The sequence below is a fragment of the Cheilinus undulatus genome, linkage group 3 (assembly GCF_018320785.1).
Source record: "Cheilinus undulatus linkage group 3, ASM1832078v1, whole genome shotgun sequence".
Taxonomy (NCBI): domain Eukaryota; kingdom Metazoa; phylum Chordata; class Actinopteri; order Labriformes; family Labridae; genus Cheilinus; species Cheilinus undulatus.
This window is the reverse complement of record NC_054867.1, coordinates 55087605-55110870: the sequence shown is the minus strand read 5'-3', so window position 1 is coordinate 55110870 and position 23266 is coordinate 55087605. Positions and strand designations below refer to the sequence as shown.

Genomic DNA, 23266 nt, shown 5'->3' with positions numbered 1-23266 from the left:
ATCTTTAAGGCCTAGGATATCATCAGGGTAAAGCTTCTTCACAGTCTCAGAAACACCCCGTCGCTCTTTTTGATATCAACGTTACTCGAGAGCTTCTTAAGCATAAATCCCTTTGTTTTGTCCTTCCTCCAGGTGTTTTCAGAGAAGCCACCACAGCGTTCACTGTAGATGCCAGTCCTCTGACCCGTCGTGGAGGAGACCATTTAAAGGCGGAGGTCAAGAACCCGTCCGGAGCGCTGACGGATTGTGAGATCACTGATAATGGAGATGGGACCTACGGTGTCGAGTACACGCCTTTTGAGAACGGTAACAAGGCTGCTGCAGTGAACTATCTACTAAAACATTATTTATGACGCTGCAGTGTCTACAAGAGTAACTCGTGTTGGGTTCACATGGCTGTTGTCCATCTTTATCTGTATGTCAGGAGCCCACAGCATCCAGGTTCTGTATGACGGCACTCCAGTTCCGAAGAGCCCGTTCAGGGTTTCTGTGTCAGAGGGATGTGACCCCAGCAGGGTGGTAGCTACAGGCCCCGGACTCCAGCAAGCTCTGACTGAAAAACCAAACAACTTTAACATCATCACAAGGTAGAAAAAGGAAAGATGGTGTTCTAAAGAAGACAAAGTAGAAGCCAGACTGTGAGATAGTTAAATCAAACCTTTGCTGAGTTTTGTTTTTGTCTGTTTTTAACCAGGGGTGCAGGTATCGGTGGTCTGGGCATCACAGTGGAGGGTCCCTCCGAGTCAAAAATGTCCTGCAAAGACAACAAAGATGGCAGCTGTAGCGTGGAGTACGTCCCTTTCACGCCTGGCCTCTACGACGTCAACATCACCTACGGGGGCGAGCACATCCCAGGTCAGATATTTAACCTTTAAAGACATTTCAAACAAGATCACTATTCCAACTTGTGCATCAGAGACGGTGGCCATAGTGTGCAGGTGCTTGCTCTGCCATCTGAGCTGAATTGGCAATCATGGTATAAAGGAGAGTATACAGTCTTGTGCATAAGCTTTAGTCATGTAGGGGGATAAGGATTTATCATGAGGATGTTGTGCCACAACATTGTGCCAGCCTAACTAGGGGCCAGCAAAATCCTGGTCCATTGTAAACCTAAGCTGTGGTATTTTATATTTAACTTGAACCATAACCACTTTTATCAAAGAAACAAATATCTTTTTAATTCATTTGTGCAGTAAGAAGCTCTCTTCAAAATGTTAATCCTTTTGTTTTAAAAAGAATTAAGAAACTTTAAAAATAGCTAAAATGGGTTAATAATGGCGAAAAATGCTGGGAAAGGTGGTGAAACTGGAGTTTAAAAGTAGCAGAAATGGGTTAGAAGTGCCGAAAATTGGATAAAAGTGGCAAAAATAACCAAAAATGGCAAAAATTGGTTAAAGTGTTAAAAAAACAGGCATATTAAGTGGTCAAAGGGGATAAAAAAGTGGCTGAAATGGGGTTAAAGTAGCAAAAATAGGTGGAAATTTGGTGAAATGGGATGAAATATTGATATAAAACGGCAAAAATGGGTTAGCTGAGGCAGAAACTGTCAGAAATGCGTTAGACTGGCAAAAATGGGCACATGCACTTGTGAAATGTGGCGTAAAAAGTGGTAAAGATGGGTAAATAGTTGCAAAAATGGGTCAACAGAGCAAACTATAGGCAGAGAGAAGCAAGATTTGGTTTAGAAGTGGCAAAAACAGGCAGAAAAAAAAGTGGTGGAAAGGGATTAAAGTTGACAAAAATGGGTTTTAAGTGGCAAAAGTCTGTTAAAGTTGTCAAAATTGGTGGTAAAAAAGATGAGAACAGGTTGAAATCTGGCAAAATTTTTGTAAAATAGCAACAGTGTAAATTAAAAATGATTCCTAGTTTTTTTAAAGGCATCTGGCGACCCTCTCTCAGTGTCTCACAACCCCGGCGTTGAGAACCACTGCCCTAGGCCAATGCTTCCCAACCATTTTTCCTTGGAGCCCCCTCAATGTTCCCCCTTGGAGGTGCTGCATATTTGACTTTGATGCATAAAATAGACCTCCAGCCAATTTAACCATTTAAAAGATTTAAATGGTTCTACAGAAGATTTATTGTAAAATCCAGATAAATAACTGGTGGGGAATTTAGTGAAATTGGTGCAGTATTTTCATTTACTGTATGTCAGAAAGCTTGTGAAAAAGTTTGGCAGAGATACTGAAACATCTTTTTCTGCTGCACAGATCTGCACACATCCACCACCATCTTTTCTTCCCTAACAAACCTTAATGTTAATTTCCTCGTGAGCATTTTATCAGCTCTGCTGGTTTCCAGTCTCAAACCGCCCTGACGTTAAAAGACTGAGGATGTTTACAAGTTGATGTAGTTTGGGTTACTGGCTGATTAAAGACGTGCTGAGTGTTCCAGTTTAATGGCTTAAAGATGTGGTTGAGCTTTTAAAGCTGCAGTCTGGTTTAATTGACTTTGTTCAGGAAAAACTCTGCTTGTTTCCTTCTTTAACAGCTGTCAAACACAGCTGTTGGTCTGTGGCTGTTCATCTGATCTGGGAAAGGCGGTGGATAAGTGGTAAAGGAGGTTGTCTTTCAGATGGAGGGATAGTGGATTGCTTTTTGATCCTGTAGTCCAAATGTCAAAGTGTGAACTATGGCTGGGCAGTAAATTGCAAATTAGATTAAATTGCAATATGGCCTGCTGCAATTTACAAATTGCAGAAGTTGCAATATTTCTTAAACTTGAAATATGTCAAAATAGCTGTTTAATATATTCATTTTTTTGCAGCAGCTTTACAAGCTTAACCTCCTCCACCCTAGCCGCCTCCTTTATAGCTTAAAGCTTGTTGCATCCTCATATTCCGATTCATGCTATGATGGATTAATTGCTTCTGAAAAAAAAAACATTTTTTTCTATCCAAATTTTCATTTATGTGTCCATCCATATGGGGGTTTCTAGCCATGCACTCCCTTGAAAGTAAAAGCATGCTGCTGACTAAACCAGATAGCATCTTTAGAGCAGAGCCTTCTCTGCCAAGTAAAACTGAAGGCTGTATCCATTTACAATGAAATGGTTAAATGTATGATGAGTGCTCCTGACTGAATGTAGGTTATAATATTGATTTATTGCTTGAATTTGTTGAAAAACGCATAAGTTGAGTAATCTAGTAAAATAATCACATATTAAATCGCAATATCGGGGGGAAAAATTCACAGTTGGATTATTTTTGCAAATTGTTCAGCCCTAGTGCGAACCACAAATTGTTCTTGATGTGGAATAGTAGCATGTCCCCATGCTAGGGCTGAATGATTTGGCAAAATAATCTAATTGCGATTTTTTTTACCCAATATTGCGATTGAGATTTAACCTGTTAAGCCCAAGCCTCTTTTATTAGGCTACTGCTCAAAATTTCCAGCCCATCTTTAAATGAGTATAACTGTAACTACAAGCTCTGTTTGAATGATCAGGGTACCATTATGAAGAGGGCACTTGTGAACTTTATTCAGAAGTGTAAATATGTTTATATATGTTACTGGGTCAGGGAGGATCAAGTTGGCAAATGAAAAATATCATTTTCGCCCAATTTTCTTTTGCAATTTTAGCATAGATATCTCATAGAAATAATGCAGTTGAAGTCCAAAAATCTCCAGAAAGCCAAAGCACCACATTTTGACATTACCTCTTTCAACTTTCATGCCACTGGAGGTTTATCAGGACAAAATAAGAGAGATTTTAGTAAAAAATATCCAGGCGAAATCCCCTCTTGTGCCAAATTGGCCCAATTTGGCACAATCTCTACCATTTGAAAAAACACAGGTATCAAACTTTTTTTTTTTTTTAACTCATATGCCATTATAGGTGGTCACTGCATCGTGGAATTCTATTCTTACCCCCTAAAATCACCCAGACCTCCATATATTTCCCTTTCAAAGGAATTCTTACAAAGGAACTAAAGTTTGACTCCAAGGGGAGCAGATTTATTTTCAATGGCACAAAAAACAACACTAAAGAAAGTGCAGAAAACTAAAAGAAACTGTTGAAACAAATGGAAACTGTACAAACATGACTTGAATTTTCAGTAGAGGTCTGGGCTTTCAAATGAGACCATGTTTGTGCCTGTAGTACCAGGCACCATCCCATAGGGGGTGGAACTGTGTGGCTACGTAGCACTACAGCCACTTTGATATGTGGTCATTGATTTGAGTCTTTTTTGAGTTGGATGTGTCTAGGTAAAAATGGTTTATTTGAGCTTGTAGCTGAGCTTCTTCTGTTTAACTTGATGTGTAACATGACTGTTTCTATGCAAAACTAGAGTGCACAGAGCAAGTTTGTTTGGATCAAGGCGAGCAGGACCAAATATGATCCCGCTAGGGCTTAAGGGGTTTAATATGCGATTATCTCTTAAGTTCCTCATCTCATGTATTTTCCAACAAAAGCAAGCTATAGTTCATTCTATATTATAACCAACACAATATTAGATTAAACCAGGGCTGAACAATTTGGGAAAAAATATCTAATTGTGATGATTTTGACTCATTTTGCAAATTGGATAAGAACTGTTGTATTAAAGGGAATGATACTTTTAATATATTTCTAATATTTAATGAGAAATACATATAAAAATGAAGAAAGTAGGATTTTTTTTGTACACTATTCCAAAAATGTGCCACTAGAATGACTTCATGATATGTAATGCATAACATCTCTGCTGCAAACAGTTTTTAACTGGTATTTTGTTACAAATTTCAGGTCAAAGAAATATTGCATCTTCTGCGATATGAAAATCGCACCAGGTCATATTGCAATTTAATCTAATTTGCGATTAATTACCCAGCCCTAGCCCATGCATAAATGGGATAAACTTAAACTGATGGACCTTTTGGAGCATCTTTTGCCATCCGTGGGTGAATAACTGAATGTTGCATGTTGTGCAAAAGGCAAGGAAGGTCTGCTGTGTATAAGTCCAGTCTATTTTCCCTTAAAAAAATGAACTTAAATGATCAAAATGTTTATTTTCAGTTAGGTTAGATACATTTTCTCCCAACAGAAAAATGTCCCAGTTCTTAGAGAAACATAAAGCAGTAGATGAAGTGACTCTACTACCTGGATTTTTTTCAGATATGTCAATAAGAGTTGTGTTGCCAAGCACAGCACCCTCTTGTGCTTTAGTTGGTTGTTGCAGTGGTTATTATCTCCAGAAATATTTCACATTTTGGTCTCATAAGCTGTTTTTTAACAGACGTTTGAAACTGTTATTTTTTATCCTCTTCTTGTCCTTTCAAAAACCTCTCTGATTTTTATTATTTCGATGTTTCTCTCTTTATTTCTCCAGGAAGTCCATTCAAGGTCCCAGTGACGGACGTGGTCGATCCCAGTAAGGTCAAGGTGTCCGGTCCAGGTGTGGGGTCAAGTGTGAGGGCTAATATCCCACAATCCTTCACTGTGGACTGCAAGAAGGCTGGCGTGGCTCCGTTGGCTGTGGCCGTCACCGCTCCTAAAGGCGTCTCAGAACCCGTGGAGGTGACGGACAACGGGGACGGGACCCACTCTGTGTCCTACACGCCGTCTCTGGAAGGGCCGTACTCTGTGGCCGTCAAGTATGGAGAGGAGAACGTCCCACGCAGGTCTGTATATTATCAGCATCTAGGTCAATCCGTTGTTTTTCCCATGAATGACCATGAGAACGCTAAAATTCAGACCTAGTATGGTTGACTCTGTAATCATGCCTTCTGTCGCATAAATTACCCGGTCTTTCCTTATTTTACCATTCTGCTCTTTTACACATAAATAATGTCCAGTGTTGAATCGACCAGTAATTGAGGCAGCAATTTATTATCAAACAATCTTAAGTTTAGTCAGGGCTAAGATGTATCCCCCTTGAATAATCAGAATATTGATTTTGACCAGAAAAATCCTGATTGATGTCCAACTGTGTCTCTTTATTCTTCAGTCCCTTCAAGTTTCGGGTTCTACCGACTCACGATGCCAGCAAAGTGAAGGCCAGCGGTCCCGGTCTTACCACCGGAGTCCCGGCTAGCTTCCCCGTTGAGTTCAATATCGACGCCAAGGACGCCGGCCAGGGCCAACTGAGCGTGCTCATTACTGTCAGTAACCGCCACACAGATCTCTAAATACACAAAAACAAAGAAGACTTCACATGAGAACTTTCTCTCCTTTATTCTTTCCTTTTTCCTCTCAGGACCCGGACGGTAACCAGAAGCAGGCCACTATCCACGACAACGGCGACGGTACATACCGGGTGTCTTACATCCCAGACCGCACTGGCAGGTACACCATTGTGATCAAGTATGGCGGTGATGAGATCCCAGCTTCGCCCTACAGAGTCCGAGCAACGGCATCTGGAGACGCCAGCAAATGCACCGTCACTGGTATGAAAACACTCGTTCACTCATGACAGAACAAAACAACATCTGAACCGTTTACGGGTTTAAAGTAGGGCTGAACGTTGTGCAAAAATAATCTAATTGCAATTTTTTCCTGCAGGATTGCAATTGCGATTTAAAATGCGATTATTTAGGTTCCTCGTTTTTTCTGTTGTTCACCAAACATCAGCAAGAAATCATTCTATATTATAACAAGTTCAATATTAGATGAGTAAAACTAGGGCTTCATTTAGAAGAAAATATCTTTCTGTGATTTTGGCTCGTAGCAAATTTGATATCAGTTACTTTATTGAAGGGGATGATCATTTCTCATATTCTCATTTTGATGAAGAAAAATACATGCATGAACAAAAAGTAAGATTTTTGTAAAAAATAAAATAAAAAAGATACTCAAAGGTTTGAATAATGTATAAAATAGTGATACTCAACTTGTGGCTCTTTTATTTCTTAATTTTAAATATTATCCCCCAGAAAACCTTAAAAAAGGGACATTTTTTTGCACTTTTCACCTTTTTTGTACTTTTCACCCATTTAAGCTACCTTTTGCCATTGAAAACTGCTTTTTTGCCACTTTTTTCCATTTTTTTTTGCCACTTTCATCCCATTTTTCCTTTTTTAGACTATCTCTTGCCATTTATTACCACTTTTTCCCCACTTTTCTGCCCATTTTGACAATTTTTTTGCAATCTTTTATGCATTTTTTGCCACTTTTATCCCATTTTTGCCTCTTTTCACCCTTTTTTCTCTCACCCATTTAAGCTACTTATTGTCATTAAATACCACTTTTTAACTCGTTTTTGCCCATTTTAGCCAATCTTGACTGCTTTTTGTCCATTTTAGTCACTTTTCACTCATTTTTAGCACGGTTTAGCCACTTTTTTTTTAAAATCATTTTTGCCAACAGTAACTCATTTTTTTGTCACTTCTCACCCATTTTTGCTACTTTCTGACCCTTTTTCCAGCCCTCCCCTCCCTTTTTGCCCCTTTTCACCCATCTTTTGGTGCTTTTTGACCATTTTTGTCACCTTTAACTTATTTCTATTGCTACTTTAAGCTGTTTTTGCCACTTTTCACCACTTAGATTGTGGCTCTTGCAGAGGTATTTTTCAACAGTTTGGCTCTTTGGTTTAGCAGGGTTGAGTAACACTATAAAGCATAAAAAAGAAAAAAAGATTGTATCAAACTGGTATTTTGACACTTTTCAGGTTAAAGAAATATTACATTGTCTGCGATTTGAAAATTGCAGCATGCCACATTGCGATTTAATCTAATTTGCGATTAATTGCCCAGCCCTAGTTTAAAGCTCTCCTAAATCGTACTTTGCCTCTCCTCAGGTCCTGGAGTGGGTCCCACGGTGGCCATCGGCGCAGAGCTGGGTCTGGTTGTGAATGCTAAGGGTGCTGGGAAAGGAAAGGTGAGCTGTGTTGTTGTTCAGCCTGACGGCAGCGAGGTGGAGGCTGAGGTGATGGAGAACGAGGACGGCACCTTTGACATCTTCTACACCGCTCCGGCTCCTGGGAACTACGTCATCTACGTGCGCTTCGGAGGAGAAAACATCCCACGCAGCCCCTTCAAAGTCATGGTGAGAGGAGGAACGCAGATGGACGAGCTTTCAAGGCTCAGCTCTTGTTAACAATCAGGATCGGTCTTTCCGTTGGGTTTTAGATACGTTGCTACCAGAGCAACCACTTCTCTTCCTGGGGTTCCCTATCATCCAACAAAACATAAGAAGATATTCAAAAGACAGCAGACAGTTCAGCCAGCTTAAACAGTGCAGATCACCAGGTTCCATGCTTAATTCACTCAGTATTGCATCATTCTGCTTGGGATTTCTGCAAACCTTTAACCTTAAAGATCAAACTATGCCTGTGGTTGGGATGTGATGCTTCCCAGAAAAAAGAAGCATTTTTACATGGTTGACAAATCAAGTGAGCAGTCAAAGTCTTTAACTGTGACTGTCGTGTCTTCAGGCCACTGATGAGGTACCCATGATTCAAGAGCAGACTCTCCAGCAGCAGGCCGCCCCGCCTGGAGCTGGCTTCCAGCCCTGGGTACCTCCAACACACACACACAAACACACACACACACATACAGCCTCTCTCTGCAGGTGATTGGTGCTGTATAAAAACTGCCCCGTCGCTGTCTCTCCAATCTGAAGTGTACTTGCTCGACCGCTTTGCCTCCTTTATGCCATCCCCTCTCTTTTCCTTTCAGCCAATGGGATCGCAGCGATCAGCTAACAACTTTTAAAGGAGCTGCTATGGTTATGGTGTGTGGTCCCCCTCTCTGTCTGTGCTCTTCTTCTTTGCACTCTTCATCGCTCTGGCTGCATCACAGAGTCATCTCATCACCCTCCTCCTCCTCCCGCTCCATCGCACTTCATTTCCCAGGATGCCCCTGTGTGGGCGGGGCTTGGATGCAGCTGCAGCATGTTTCTAACGCAGGTGGCTGGAGCAGATGGGGAGTTGAAAGTGTTTTTGAAGAGTGTAACTCGGTGCTTGTGTCTCGTTCAGGTGACGTCAGAGCCAATCAGGGGCAGCGTGAACGGCAGCGGCTTCAGACCGTTTGACATGGTGATCCCGTTCTCCTTCAGAAAGGGGGAGATCACAGGTGAGACAGTGATGGAGCAACTTGACCCAATTTTTCTGGAGATTCAGACATTGAAAGTTTAGATTTTTGTAAACAAAAATATCCTTTCACCTCCAGCTCAGGATTTACTGAGTTAGACTTGTAAGAGGGGAAAAAACTAAATAAACATTTTTAAAGGTATTGGAGTAGCAGCGAGGAGTCCTTTTGACCATATGCAACCAATAATAACCTCTGTCTGACTTTCTGGCTCTCAGGTGAGGTGTTGATGCCTTCAGGTAAATCTGCTCAGCCGCTGATCACAGACAACTTGGACGGGACGGTCACGGTGCAGTACTCGCCCACTGAGGCCGGCCTTCATGAGATGCACATCAAATACAACGGCACGCACATCCCAGGTCAGCACGCACACACAAGATACACATGCACAGATCCAGAGATGGTGAAACATTTCTACGATGTTAAGTATAAAATAGAAGCTGTTGGAAGTGTTTAGGTCAGATCTTTATTTCAGTTACAGTTTTCCGATGTAAACTGGAAAAGCACTGGATCAGCTTTGAGTTTAGAAGCATCGCCGTATGAAAACAAGAAAAGGACCTCTCACAGTTGCCACTAAAGCTAAAAAACACCATTGTTAATAATAACTGGTGTTTTCTGCAGCATTAGCCCTTAGGGGCGGTTTATGCGCTTTTCATTTTTCATTTTTAATAATTTTGACTGTGCTCATGTACAGAGCTTAACAAATTTACTAGACCACCTGTCATATTTGTCTCAGAGACCATCCAGCACCATGAAGTGCTTTAATGCGGACTCTTTCATTTTCATGAGCTCTCCACGTTTTACCATTTTGAACAGGAATGAGGGATTTCAAACTGAATTCACCTTTTTATACCCAAATTTGAACCAGCTCACTGGGCTTCTCTGAGAAGTCAGAAATGAATCAAGCATAACATTCAACCACTAAAACTCATTTTTCTGTTCAGGAATGCAAGTAAATAACTATAATTTGACATATTAATCAAGAAATATTAATGTGCTTTAGCTGTTAAGAGCCAAAAATGCCCCATTGAAACCAAATTCAAATTGAAATTTTTGATCTCACTTCCATCAAAGCATAATACATGCCTTTTTTTTATATATTGGTGTCAATTTATGCTTTTGCCTTGGAATTTATCATTTCTACTACTCTCCACCAGGTGGCGTCATTTTGACCATATTTGGCATATTATAAATCAGTGTTGCTGCTAATCATTCACATATCACAGACTATACTAATTCAGAACAAAAATAATTACTTTGCACGTAGTACAATGAAAATATCTACAGTGCTTAACAAATTTATTAGACCATGCTAACCCTGACCAAAGTAAGGTTTATGCCACAGCTGCCCTAAATTAACAGCATTGGTAATTACCAAAATCATTTTTTATGTTTCTGCAATGGTTAATACACCAATATGTAGAAGCTCTTTAACCCAAATAATATTTTTAATGCTAAAATAGAATTATTATTGTTATCCATAAATTTTCAAATGTACTGATTTACAAAAAAACCTGAAAAAATAGTAAAGTACATTATTATTTCTTGATTAATATGTCAAATTATATTTATTTACTTGCATTCCTGAACAGAAAAATAAGTTTTAGTGGTTGAATGTTATGCTTGATTCATTTCTGACTTCTCAGAGAAGCCCAGTGAGCCGGCTCAAATGTGGGTGAATTCAGTTTGAAATCCCTCATTCCTGTTCAAAATGGTAAAACGTGGAGAGCTCGTGAAAATGAAAGAGTCCGCATTAAAGCACTTCATGATGCTGGATGGTCTCTGAGACAGATATGACAGGTGGTCTAATAAATTTGTTAAGCACTGTAGATTTTCTCATCAAAAAACTTGGAGGCGGGGAGCAGGTGGCCTAGTGGTTAAAGGCGCTCCCCATGTACATGGGCGGCCCGGGTTCGAGTCCGGCCTGAGGCCCTTTACCACATGTCTCTCCCCACTCTTGACCCTGTTTCTGACTCTATCCACTGTCCTGCTCTATATTATAAAGGCACAAAAATGCCCAAAAATAAATCTTAAAAAAAAAAAAAAAAAAAAAAAAAAAAACTTGGAGGCATCATGTCCAAAAACTGGCATTCAAAGGGTTAAAATCTCTACAAATTAATGAATATTTGATATCAATAATTAGGTCAGTTTGAGGTGGATATATCTCAGTAAAAGCAGAACAAAATATGAATGTGTAATATTTTGTAAAGCTTGAGCATAAAAAGCACAATTTTTGCACTAGCAGCATTGAAGCAGCTTCATTGTAAGAATTTGACTTTGCACAAAAATAATAATGCATAAAAACGCATGTTGTTGCTAATCACTGACATTTTCCTCACTGTAATAATTCACACAAAAAACACTTTGCTGGTAGTGTATTGAAAACAACACATATTTCTATTGTTTTGTTTTTTAAATAAAAAAAACCCACTGGCATCGTGACAAAAAACTTGCATTCAAAGGTTAAAATCTTAAAAAATAATGCATATTTGATGTCAATAATTAGGTCTGCTTTAGGTGAAAAAATAGCTTAATGAAAGTAGAATAACATATGAATGTGTCATATATTTTTTAGCTTGTGTATGAAAAGCTATGCTTTTTGTTTGATCTCGATTGTGACTAACTTTAAAAAACAATCCCTAAGGGTTAAGATTTACTTTTGAATGAACTAGTGGAAAAGAAACACCTGGTTAGAAAATAGTCAGAATTCAGAAGGACATAAGAACAGTCTGACCTCTTGCTGATTTTAATGCTTTTGTGTTGTTCCGATGATAATTTTGTGTGCGTGCTCTTTGCAGAGTCTCCTCTTCAGTTCTACGTCAATCATGCCAGCAGTGCCAATGTCACGGCCTACGGTCCTGGTCTGAGCTATGGCGTTGCCAACAAGACCGCCACATTCACCGTCTTCACAGACGACGCCTCTGAAGGTAAGATAGCTGCAGGACGAGCAGAGCTGGCATATACTTATATTGTCAGGGAGCTGTCTACACTTAAGTGTCACTCAGCAGCCACAGTCAGGCTCGATGGCATTTCTTTTGTATGAAGCTTTTCACCCCTGGTAATACGCCCGGAGAGTACCGGCAGTTCACGGGACATCCACAGCACAACCGGGGGCTTGTGGCAACCCTACAGATGTACCCTAGTCCATGCTTACTTTGCACATCCACCCCTTACTCCACCCTAAAGGTTTAGATCATTTTCTCATGCCCATGGTAATGTGCAAGGACATCCAGAGCATATATGGGGATGTGTTGATCCTCCTTGCTGTCCGATGATGACCTCAGGAAGCTTATTCACCACATCTACGCCTTTCTTCAGCCTCAAATTTCTGTACAGTACTAACCTCAAAAGTGCTTGCTTGTTTGCCTTGATATCAAACATTAGTAATAACTGAAGACATCTGTTCTAGTTAGTCAGTAGTGTATTAAAATATCTACTGTTATTCCATATGGTAGTTATCACCAACTGGCAGCCCGGGGGCCACATCAGGCCCCCATATCTTCCCATCCGGCCCCCAGAACATGATCAAATTCAAAACATGTGCAGAGGAAAAATTCTTTTCTTATTTATATTTTATATATATTTAATTTTCTTAATAAACTCCATACAGCTGTTAAAACAACTCCAAAAAACAACTGAGACTAAATCAGTTTAATCGGGTATGACTTTATGTTTCATTTTTAGAAATCCATCTGTTAGTCATTATTGGCAATAATGTGTGATAAAAATATATCAGTCAATTCTTGATAAAAATGGGAATAAACAATAAAAAAATAAAAAAGGAAAAAAGATAAAAATATAAAATTGGGAATAAATAAAAACATTTAAATGGTAATAAAGAATAAAAATATAAAAATGGGGAAAAAATATAAAATTAGGAATAGAGAAATGTTATAATAAAGTGGGAATCAAGAATGGAAACATTAAAATATAAACAAAGAATAAAAATCTAAAAATTTGAGTAAAAAATAAAAACATTAAAATGAGAATAAGGACCAAAAATATGCCATAATAAATATAGAAAAAGGTAATAAAAATATCAACATGGAATTAAAGAATAAAAACATTAAAATGGGAGTAAACAATAAAGATATAAAAAACGGAAAAAATATTAAAAATATAAAAATGGGAATAAAAATATTAAAATTGGAATAAATAAAAACATTGAAATTTGAATAAAGAATACAAATATAATTATGGGAATAAAAATTAAAAATGTTTATTTTTCAGTTGATTCTTGATTTCAAGAAACTGCTGTTTTCTATTAGCATCAAACCAAGTGATGGAAAACATGACAGCCACAGAAATATTTAGGTAAAATATCTCAGTCGCCCCCTTGTGGCTGCCTGCAATAGCAGTACTGATCTCACTGATGCAGCCAAAAAAATTTGTACATTTGAAAGAAAATAAAAATATAAATACAAAAATACATAAATTAGACTATTATGAAAATTTTCTTCATTTTATTTGGAAGTTCGGCCCCCAACATACCTGTTTAGGAAAAGCTGGCCCTTGTACAAATGTAGTTGATGACCCCGCCATATGGTGATGTCTCTACACCCAAAGAGATTCTATACCCAAGAATGTACATCAAGAAACTGTACATAATCCAGTAAAGAAATAAGAAAACACCAAATGTTTGTGATAAAAATGTGTTTTTATTGCTTTTGTTTCCTGTCTATAAGTGAATCTACTAAAAAGCACAGCTGCTGTAATCTGAACTATTAGTAGTTATAGCAACAGTGGTCCTAACTACACCACTGATATTTATAATGAAAATAATGTCCTAAACTGACCTGGTGATCATCGAGTCTTTTAATCCAGAATACATGTCAAATATATCGAAGTATACCCACTTTGTCTTACCTTCTGTCCAGGCGGTCTAGACTTGGCGATTGAGGGACCATCCAAAGCAGAGATCAGCTGTGTGGACAATAAAGACGGGACGTGCAGCGTCAGCTACCTGCCCACTCTGCCCGGAGACTACAACATCCTGGTCAAATACAACGACGAGCACATCGCAGGAAGCCCGTTCACCGCCAAGATCACCGGTGAGACTTCACAACAGATCAATAGTCAATAGATAGATGGATAGAAATTTATTTTGATTATGTAAAACAGAGTGCAAAGTGGTCATACAATGAAAGAAAATACTGCTCATAGACAAAGTAAAACTAACTAAATAAATACAGTGCAATGCAAATGTCATATAATGATTTGATTTACATATCCAAAAAGGAGTGGGAGGAAGTAAACACTTATTTATTCCCACCCTTTCTCTGTAATTCACTAATTTGCTAAAATTATAAATTCATTACAAATTTCATTTCCTTTATCAAATATATATTTAAATGAATTTATGCTTGTGTACACATACCTATACAAACTAAAGTGCTTTTTTTAAATATTGAATCTGAAATATTAGATATTCAATCTTTGCAATATTATCATCATAAACTTTACATTTAAAGACTACATACAAAAAAGGAAATTGAACATGGTGATAATAATAGTAACAACAACAATCATCACCATAATGAACAAAAGAGTGAATATTAGACTCCCAGTGGGGTGGAGGTGAAGCAACGCAGTGTGATAAGTAAAGGTGGTTTAAACAAATTTTAAAAGTGTTTAAAAGACTCTGACTATCACTGTTGAGTGTTAAATTATAGAAAAAATGTTTTTTTTCATTCCTGAAAAGTGTTGGTTTGGGGGATAAGAGGTTTGACCCCACAACAGCGATAAATGTATGAGATAATAGACCAGGTGTGCCAGTTTTAAGGAATAAAATATCTGTACCTCTAATTAACCTGAATGGTCAAAATTAGAAGTCCACAGATGGTGATTTACTGGCGTTTCTGTTCCAGATGATAACCAGCGTCGCTCTCAGATCAAACTGGGCTCGGCTGCAGATTTCTCTCTGGACATCAACGAGACCGACCTGAGCCTGCTGACCGCCAGCATCAAGGCGCCGTCCGGCCGTGACGAGCCCTGCCTGCTGAAGAGGATGGCCAACAACCACATCGGTAACACACAAGCACAGAAATACAAGTTATTAGAATGTCACACTCTGAGTAAAAGTCAAAATAGTTTTCGTTTGTCCCCCTCCGTTCTTTAAGTTTTCATGCATCTTTCAGTCTCCGATGATTGTTCTCTCCCCCTCTTCTCCTTCTTCCTTCCAGGCATTTCCTTCATCCCTCGGGAGGTGGGAGAACACATTGTCAGCATCTTAAAGAACGGCCGTCACGTCGCCAACAGTCCCATCCCCATCATGGTCATCCAGTCTGAGATCGGAGACGCCAGCCAAGTCAAAGTCCACGGGGACGGCCTGGCCCAGGGGACGACCTTCACTGATGCCAGCTTCGTGGTCGACACACGGGAGGCCGGTCAGTGCAGGCCTTCAGCTGGTCTGTCTTTAAACAGATTTTTAAGCCTCTCTATCAGGTTCTTAATATTAATAGTTGATTCTTAGAGCAGTGGTTTTCAAAGTGTGAGGCGGGCCTCCCCTGGGGGGGCGCCACAGAACTTCAGGGGAGGCATGGAACCATAAACCAGAAAAAAAAAAAAAAAAGTGATTTGCTTGCTTGCTAACTTCTGCTGTGCATGGAGCTAAATGAATAGACGTATAATTACTTTAAGGCAGTGATAGTCAACATGTGATTTGTGATTAGTGGCTCTTTGATATCTTGATTTTAAATATTATTCCCCCACAAAACCTTAAAAAAGGGAAACTTTTTTTCCCCTTCATACCATTTTTTGATACTTTTCATCCATTTAAGCTACCTTTGGTTATTAAATACCACTTTTTTTTCCCACTTTTTTCAAATTTTTGCCCCTTTTCACCATTTTTTTTTGCCACTTTTAGCCCATTAAAGCATCCTTTTGTCATTAAATACCTTTTTTTCCAACTTTTTCCCATTTTTGCCACTCTTGACTGCTTTTTACCCATTTTCTTTTTTTTTTTTTTTTTCTAAGATTTATTTTTGGCCTTTTTGCCTTTATTGGACAGGATAGCGGATAGAGTCGGAAACAGGGACGAGAGCGGGGACAGACATGCAGGCAATAGTGCCACGGGCTAGATTCGAACCCGGGTCGCCTGTGTATATGGCTTGCGCCTTAACCACTCAACTACCGGCGCACCTTTACCCATTTTTTTTTTTACTCAGTTTTTTATCTTGTTTTTGCCACCTTTGGACCATTTTTTTGCCACCTGTTACTCATTTTTGTGTCATTTATCACCCATCTTTTTTCACTTTTTATCCCCATTTTTTCCCATTTTCACCCATTTTTGCTGCTTTTTGACAAATTTTCCGTCTTTAACTCATTTTTATTGCTACTTCAACCTTTGCTCTTGCAAAGATATTTTTCAACAGTTTGGCAGTTTGGTTGAGTAACGTTGCTTTAAGGATTATTAGAGCCGAATAATCAGGTAGTATTGGCAATAAATTAATTACTAACACCAAATAACTGATTACCTGGTAAAGACAGATTTTTAAGAACATTTGCAGACCAAAATATCAAAGATATAAAAATGTTGAAAATATTTAGAATTAAACATAAATGTTTGAAAATATGGTTAAGTTTTTTTTTTCAATCTTTATGTGGGTGGGGGTCCACTAAATGAATAATTTTCTCTTAGGGGAGGCTCACTCTCACACACTTTGAAAACCCCTGTCTTAGAGGATAAATACATTTTAATCAGGACAGACTTAATAAGAGTTTAACGCTAATTTATTTTAAACGTGTCCTTGGCGATTAGCCTCCATCGTGATGACTTCGTGTAGTTAAAGGGGTAGTGAGGCCAGCGGCAGGAATAGGAAACTGTGTAATGGGCCTAGTTGATGCAGGACCAGAGGAGTAGACTTCTAAGAAGCTGGACTGGGTCTCCAATGAGGTGGCTTAAAGGAGGACACAGAAGTATGAGTAGGAGACCTGTGAGGATCTGGACTAGATAAACTGAATGGAGGTAGCTGGGGTGGAGGAGGGTTGCAGTGTTCACACTGAAACAACAGGCTGAGAGGATGACAGATTTAAATATGACAGGTGCATGATGACTGGTCAAACGAGGCTGTGGCAGAATCTGATTGGCTCTTAATTCAAAGAGCGAACAGAATGGGAAGAGAGAAATATGAACCAGTGGTGACTACTAAATGAGAGGAAGCAGTCTTCCTGCTTGAACTTCTGCTCTACTGGTGTATTCACACAAAAAACTGCACATGTGAAGCACCACCTTGACTTAACCTTTGTACAAATGTGCTCACAGGTTATGGCGGTCTGGCTCTGGCCATTGAGGGCCCCAGTAAAGTTGACATCCAGACAGAGGACATCGAGGATGGGACATGTGGAGTCACATACTGTCCAACTGAACCTGGAAACTACATCATCTCGATCCGCTTTGCAGAGGAACATGTCCCAGGTACCAACCAAGACCCCTTTTCTTTACCACCATTCCTCAGTACTCAGGTATTGAGGATTAGACTCAAAAAGAGCTGAATTTATCATGACATTTAAAACTAAACATTCTTTGGTTGGAATAGGGAGTCAGTGACGTTTGGTATCGAGCGATTACACTTTGGACAACTTGTAAATCTTTGATTTTGTGGTTTAACAGACTAATAATTCTGTCTGCTTTTTGCCAACAGGAAGTCCGTTCACCGTGCGGGTGACAGGAGAAGGTCGCATTCGAGAGAGCATCACCCGAAGACAGAGAGCAGCTTCTGTTGCCAGCGTGGGGAGTGTTTGTGACCTCAGTCTGAAGATACCAGGTATACACATCTATCATATATTATCAGAAACACTTTAAAGACCCTGTAAGGTGAAAATTAGTCTGTATTTTGGTTTGTTGTATGACAGGTCACTGTGTTATGACACCCTAAATCACAGTTGGTCAGGTCTAGGTTCAGCGATGCTATGTGCCCAGAGAATGAGGTCAGCTGACTACCTGAATGACCAGGTTACTCCAGCCATGGATGTTTTCTTACCTGATGGTACGGACATATTCCAAGATGACAATGATTTATCAGGCTCAAACTGTGGTGGTTCAGGGAGTGTGAGGCATCATTTTCACACATGGATCGGCCACCACAGAGTCCAGACCTGAACCCCACTGAGAATCTTTGGGATGTGCTGCAGAAGACTTTGCACAGCAGTCCGATGCTCCCATCATCAGTGCAGGATTCTGGCGAAAAATTAATGCAACTCTGGATGGAAATAAAAGTTGTGACATTGCAGAAGCTGACTGAAATGATGCCACAGCGAATGTAATCAAAGCTAAAGGGGCCCAACGAAATATTAGTGTTCGGCTTTTTTATTTGGGACGGGCAGTGTACAGTCATGGATGAAAGTATGGGCACCCCTGGAATTGTTCCAGAAAATACACCATTTCTCCCAGAAATTGTTGCAATTACAAATGTTTTTGTACCACTGTGTGTAATATAAGAAGTGTATAACCCATGGAGCTGTGGCTTATCTCCCTGGACGTGGACAGAAGAGAAAAACTGACAAAAGAATGCAACGCAGGATAGTTGGAATGGTGGATAAACATCCTCAGTCAACTTCCACACAAATTCAGGCTGTCCTGCAGACTCAGGGTGCAAAAGTGTCAGCTGGGACCATACGTGGTCATCTGAATGAGATAAAGCACTATGGCAGGAGACCGAGAACCCCACTGCTGACAAAGAGACATAAAAAAGCCAGACTGGAGTTTGCAAAAATGTACCTGAGTAAGCCTCAATCCTTCTGGGAGAACATTTTGTGGACAGATGAGACTAAGGTAGAGCTTTTTGGAAAAGCATGTCATTCTACTGTTTACAGAAAACAGAATGAGGCCTACAAAGAAAAGAACACAGTACCTACAGTCAAACATGGTTGAGCTTCAAAGATGTTTTGGGGTTATTTTGCTGCCTCTGGCACTGGGTGCCTTGACTGTGTGCAAGGAATCATGAAATCTGGAGACTATCAAAAGATTTTGGGCCGCATTGTAGGGCCTAGTGTAAGAAAGCTGGGTCTGGGTCAGAGGTCATGGGTGTTCCAGCAGGACAATGACCCCAAACATACCTCAAAAAAAAGAAGAAAGAAATGGTTGGAGACAAAGCTGGAGAGTTCTGAAGTGGCCAGCAATGAGTCCAGATCTAAATCCCATTGAACACCTATGGAGAGATCTCAAAACTGCTGTTGAAGAAGCACCCTTCAAATCTGAGAGACCTGGAGCAGTTTGCAAAAGAAGAGTGGTCCAAAATTCCAGCTGAGAGGAGTAAGAAGCTTGTTGATGGTTATAGGAAGTGATTGGTTTCAGTTATTTTTTTCCGAGGGTGTGAAACAAAATATTAAGTTGAGGGTGCCAATAATTTTGTCCAGCCCAGTTTTTGAGTAAAATTATGTCAATTTTGTCTTTTTTCTTTGGATTTTTTGTGTTGTTTCAATGCACATAAAGAAAATGAACACATGTATACCAAAAACATCTGTAATTGCAACAATTTCTGGGAGAGATGGTGTATTTTCTGGAAAAATTCCAGGGGTGCCAATACTTTCGTCCATGACTGTATTTGCATCCACAAAACAGGAGCCTGGCAGAAAAAGTCTGCTGTAGCAGCATTCCATAAAAAAGTACGTCTCAGTGCTTTTTCCTACTTTAACAACAATTGGAGTGATTTTATTAGAATCCATCAGGATAGATTCTGGAATAAGAATGAGAATAACCATGAAAAAGAGCCGCTTCTCTTCCTTCTTGTCCTAAACTGTTGTAATCTAAAGCTTTTCTCTGTTTCTGTTGTTTTTCGTTGTTCTGCTGCCAGATCTGCCTTTCCTTATCTCTGTTTCTTCTTTCCTCTCTTTGCCTTTCCTTCTCTTCACCCTATTCAACATGTTCATGTTTATGCTTTTGTAATTTGTGTTGTTTTTCTCTTTTCCCTTTCCTTCACTCTTCCTTGTTTCCATTTTTATGCCTATTACGTCTCGTCTTGTTGCTTTTTTTGCACACTTATCCGCTCTTTTTTCTTTCTTCCTCCTCAGCTTTTCCTTTTGTCCCTCTCTGCCCTCCGTCCTTGTCTCTCTCCTCCATACTTCCTTGTGTTGTCCCCCTCTCTGTCCTCCTCTTCCTCCAGTGAGCTGGTTCCTCCTGGTCTTGTCTCGTCAGTTGCTCTCTCCTTCTCGCTCCTACTGCTCCCTCTGGTGGTCTGGAAGATCCAGAGGTCTAAGGGCTCGTTCGTCTCACGTTGCCCAGGATCAGAGCCTTTCTCCTGGCCGCGTGCGCGTCATCTCTGGCGTCTCTGGTCTGGTACTGGCAGGGAGAGAGAGAGCAGCCAGTGGCCTGTGGGTCATAGATACCCACTGCTCAGTGGGCGGGGCCAGGGTGGAGGGTGCGTTGTAGAACTATTCTTGGATGTACAGAAAAAGGTTTGCATAATAGCATGCTTTCATAGGTAGCAGCTTTTGTGTTTCTGAGAAATAACCACCAGACTTTCCCTGATATCTGCACACTAAATGCAGAAAATGCATTAGATTAAAATGCACAAGTAGGTGAATCCCATTTGTGCACAGAAGAATAATAATACTTTTTTGCAGCCATCGACATGAAGGATGTCACCGCTGAGGTCACCTCCCCCTCTGGAGCCACACAGTCTGCCGAGCTGGTTGCCATGGGTAAAGACACCTACTGCGTGCGCTTTGTACCGACAGAGATGGGCGTGCACAGAGTGAGCGTGAGGTACAGGGGCGTGCATGTGCCCGGCAGTCCCTTCCAGTTTACGGTGGGACCTCTTGGAGAGGGCGGGGCTGCAAAGGTGAGAGCAGGAGGGCCAGGACTGGAGGGAGCGCTGGCAGGAGAACCAGGTAAACTCACAAAGTCCCTCCCCCTTTAACATTCCCCATTATGACCTCACATTGAGCAGGTTTCCATGCATAGTTAAGTTGAACTACAGTTACAGGGAGATAGGCCATTTCATGGGTCGGCTGACCTCGTCCCAGGATATAAGCACCAAGGAGATGAGATTTATAATTTAATATCAATATTGAAACTGCAGGGATGAGCCATGTGGATTAAAACTGTACTCACAGGTGTCTTATTAATGAGGTTAGTGGATTTCAGTCGTTTGCATGGTAAAACGTAACCATGTGACTTATATTTTTCTCTTTATTAGCTGAATTCAGTATCTGGACCAGGGAAGCCGGCGCCGGTGGATTAGCCATCGCCGTAGAGGGACCAAGCAGGGCAGAGATCTCCTTCGACGACCGCAAAGATGGATCCTGTGGGGTTTCTTACATCACCCAGGAGCCTGGTAGAGATAACACACGATCTATCCATCCTTGGGTGTCAAACAGAACCTCTCTGTGACTCTTTGTGTTTCTAATATCCACCCTTCAGGTGATTACGAGATTTCAGTCAAGTTCAACGACCAGCACGTGCCTGACAGCCCCTACCTGGTTCCCGTGGTTGCTCCGGCGAACGACGCTCGCCGCCTCACTGTTACCGGTCTTCAGGTGAGGCATGAGGAGACACCTCCACACCCAGCCTGCCCTGCTTTGCTTAAGGGCTCCGGGGCACAGTTGCATAAAATTGTGATGTCAGGGGGAGAGAGATTTTACTGGCTTTACTGGAAGGGTTCGACTGGTTTGGGAATTTTACCAAAAATACTCGTATTCATTCATTTATTCAACTATTATTATTTCAGTTATTTCTACACAAGGATGGGTCAGACTTTATCCAATAGTTTTATTTTATGAAAAGCTTTTTTATTTTAATCTTTTATGTTTTTTATTACTGCAATGCAGAGCTGCTACCAGACACTGGGTCTAGTACGTATTTCTGCTTACTGCTACTAAATACTGGAGGAAGAGGAAACCATTGGTGTTGGATTTTCTACAGCAGGGGTCCCTAAACTTTTCAGCAGTGACCCCCAAATAACAGCATCAGAGGTCGGGGACCCCCACATACTGCTTAAACTCAAATGTAGAGAGAAGTTTTCATGCAGCTATAAATGTTCAGTCAGAGTTTTAAAAAAAGGGGATGAAAATGTTCTTATCTAGCTATAAACACACATTCTTGCAGGATGATGATACAAACAGAGAAATTGAATAAATAAAATAAAAAGTGAAGAGCCCTTTTGGGTCTGGCCCTTGACAGTTGTCCCATATTCCCCCCAAAAACTAAAACTACTAAAAACTAAACTAAAATGAAGTAATTTTTCCAAATCAAAACTAAACAAAACTAAGAAACCAGCAGGAAAAACTAATAAAAACAAAACTGAAATCTAAAATAAAGGTAAAAACTAATGAAAATTCCCAAACATTTATAACCTTGCTCGGCGATGGGCACTTGATTCTCTGGATGCTTTTCTAAGCACAACACCTACATCAAGTTATGCAAATGAATAATGACATCATATTGACCACCTATGGCCATTTTTTCATATTCCATGCTTTGATCCTAACAAAAATATCAAAAATCATAAAAACAAATCATTACTTGTTCATTTGATTTCGTTTCAGAAACAAAAATGAGAAAAACCACCCTTTTTCTTTTATTTGTTATTCAATTATCAATCAAATATTGATTGATTGAATTATACACGGATTCTCCACGTGCACAATTTTGCATTTAAGATCATATATAAAACATGCATTTTAGGTAGATTTTATAACTTTTACTCTCGTTTTACTTTTGTTTTAAATTGAACTCTTTGAACAATATTTTTTACAATGATAATTAACATGTGTGATTATAAATCATTAAAATTCTCTTTGTTTTTTGGGAAGCATCTCAAGACCCACTTTGGGAACCACTGCTCTACAGTCAAATAATACATTTGTTTCAGCTAACTTAGCATCAGTGTTAATTTTGGCAGCTATTTTTAATTTTAGTCCTAGTCTTAGTCTTTAAATGAAATGCATTTTAGTTTTAGTCACATTTTAGTCATTTCTACCCTTTTTAGTTTTAGTCTAGTTTTAGTTGACGAAAACTCAAAATGTTTTAGTCTAGTTTTAGTCCATAACAGGCCTCGCATTTAGTCTTTTCTTTTAGTCCAAGCATTTATTTTCTTGCATAAATCTGGTACTAAATCATGGTAGTGTGTTCTTTGCCAAACCTGGCGTCCCTGCTTTCTACAGCTGAGAGGAAGAATAGATACAGATGTATTGTTTTTAGACAGATTTACTCACAGTGGAAAAATATCACAGAATTAGAATGTCTGATGAAAACTAAACCATATTTTATTCTAGTTTTAATCATCTTGATGAAAACGGAACTAAGTTTTTGTCAATTTTAG

At 39.7% G+C, this 23266-nt stretch overlaps 1 protein-coding gene across 2 annotated transcripts in view; it reads left to right on the top strand.

Annotated features, from left to right (window-relative positions):
* The window catches only part of LOC121507362 (filamin-B), a 135323-nt gene that overhangs the window by 100006 nt on the left and 12051 nt on the right, over positions 1-23266 (top strand). The window contains exons 26-44 of one of the 2 annotated variants that reach the window (XM_041783658.1): positions 133-306; positions 425-587; positions 695-855; positions 5309-5600; positions 5927-6080; positions 6176-6365; positions 7715-7962; positions 8351-8431; positions 8894-8990; positions 9224-9364; positions 11804-11932; positions 13883-14056; positions 14873-15031; positions 15188-15391; positions 17269-17421; positions 17648-17770; positions 20568-20834; positions 21143-21280; positions 21367-21482. In XM_041783658.1, coding sequence (XP_041639592.1) covers positions 133-306; positions 425-587; positions 695-855; positions 5309-5600; positions 5927-6080; positions 6176-6365; positions 7715-7962; positions 8351-8431; positions 8894-8990; positions 9224-9364; positions 11804-11932; positions 13883-14056; positions 14873-15031; positions 15188-15391; positions 17269-17421; positions 17648-17770; positions 20568-20834; positions 21143-21280; positions 21367-21482 — 3164 coding nt within the window. The remainder of the gene's footprint in view (positions 1-132; positions 307-424; positions 588-694; positions 856-5308; positions 5601-5926; positions 6081-6175; positions 6366-7714; positions 7963-8350; positions 8432-8893; positions 8991-9223; positions 9365-11803; positions 11933-13882; positions 14057-14872; positions 15032-15187; positions 15392-17268; positions 17422-17647; positions 17771-20567; positions 20835-21142; positions 21281-21366; positions 21483-23266) is intronic. The other variant, XM_041783659.1, reaches the window with a different exon arrangement.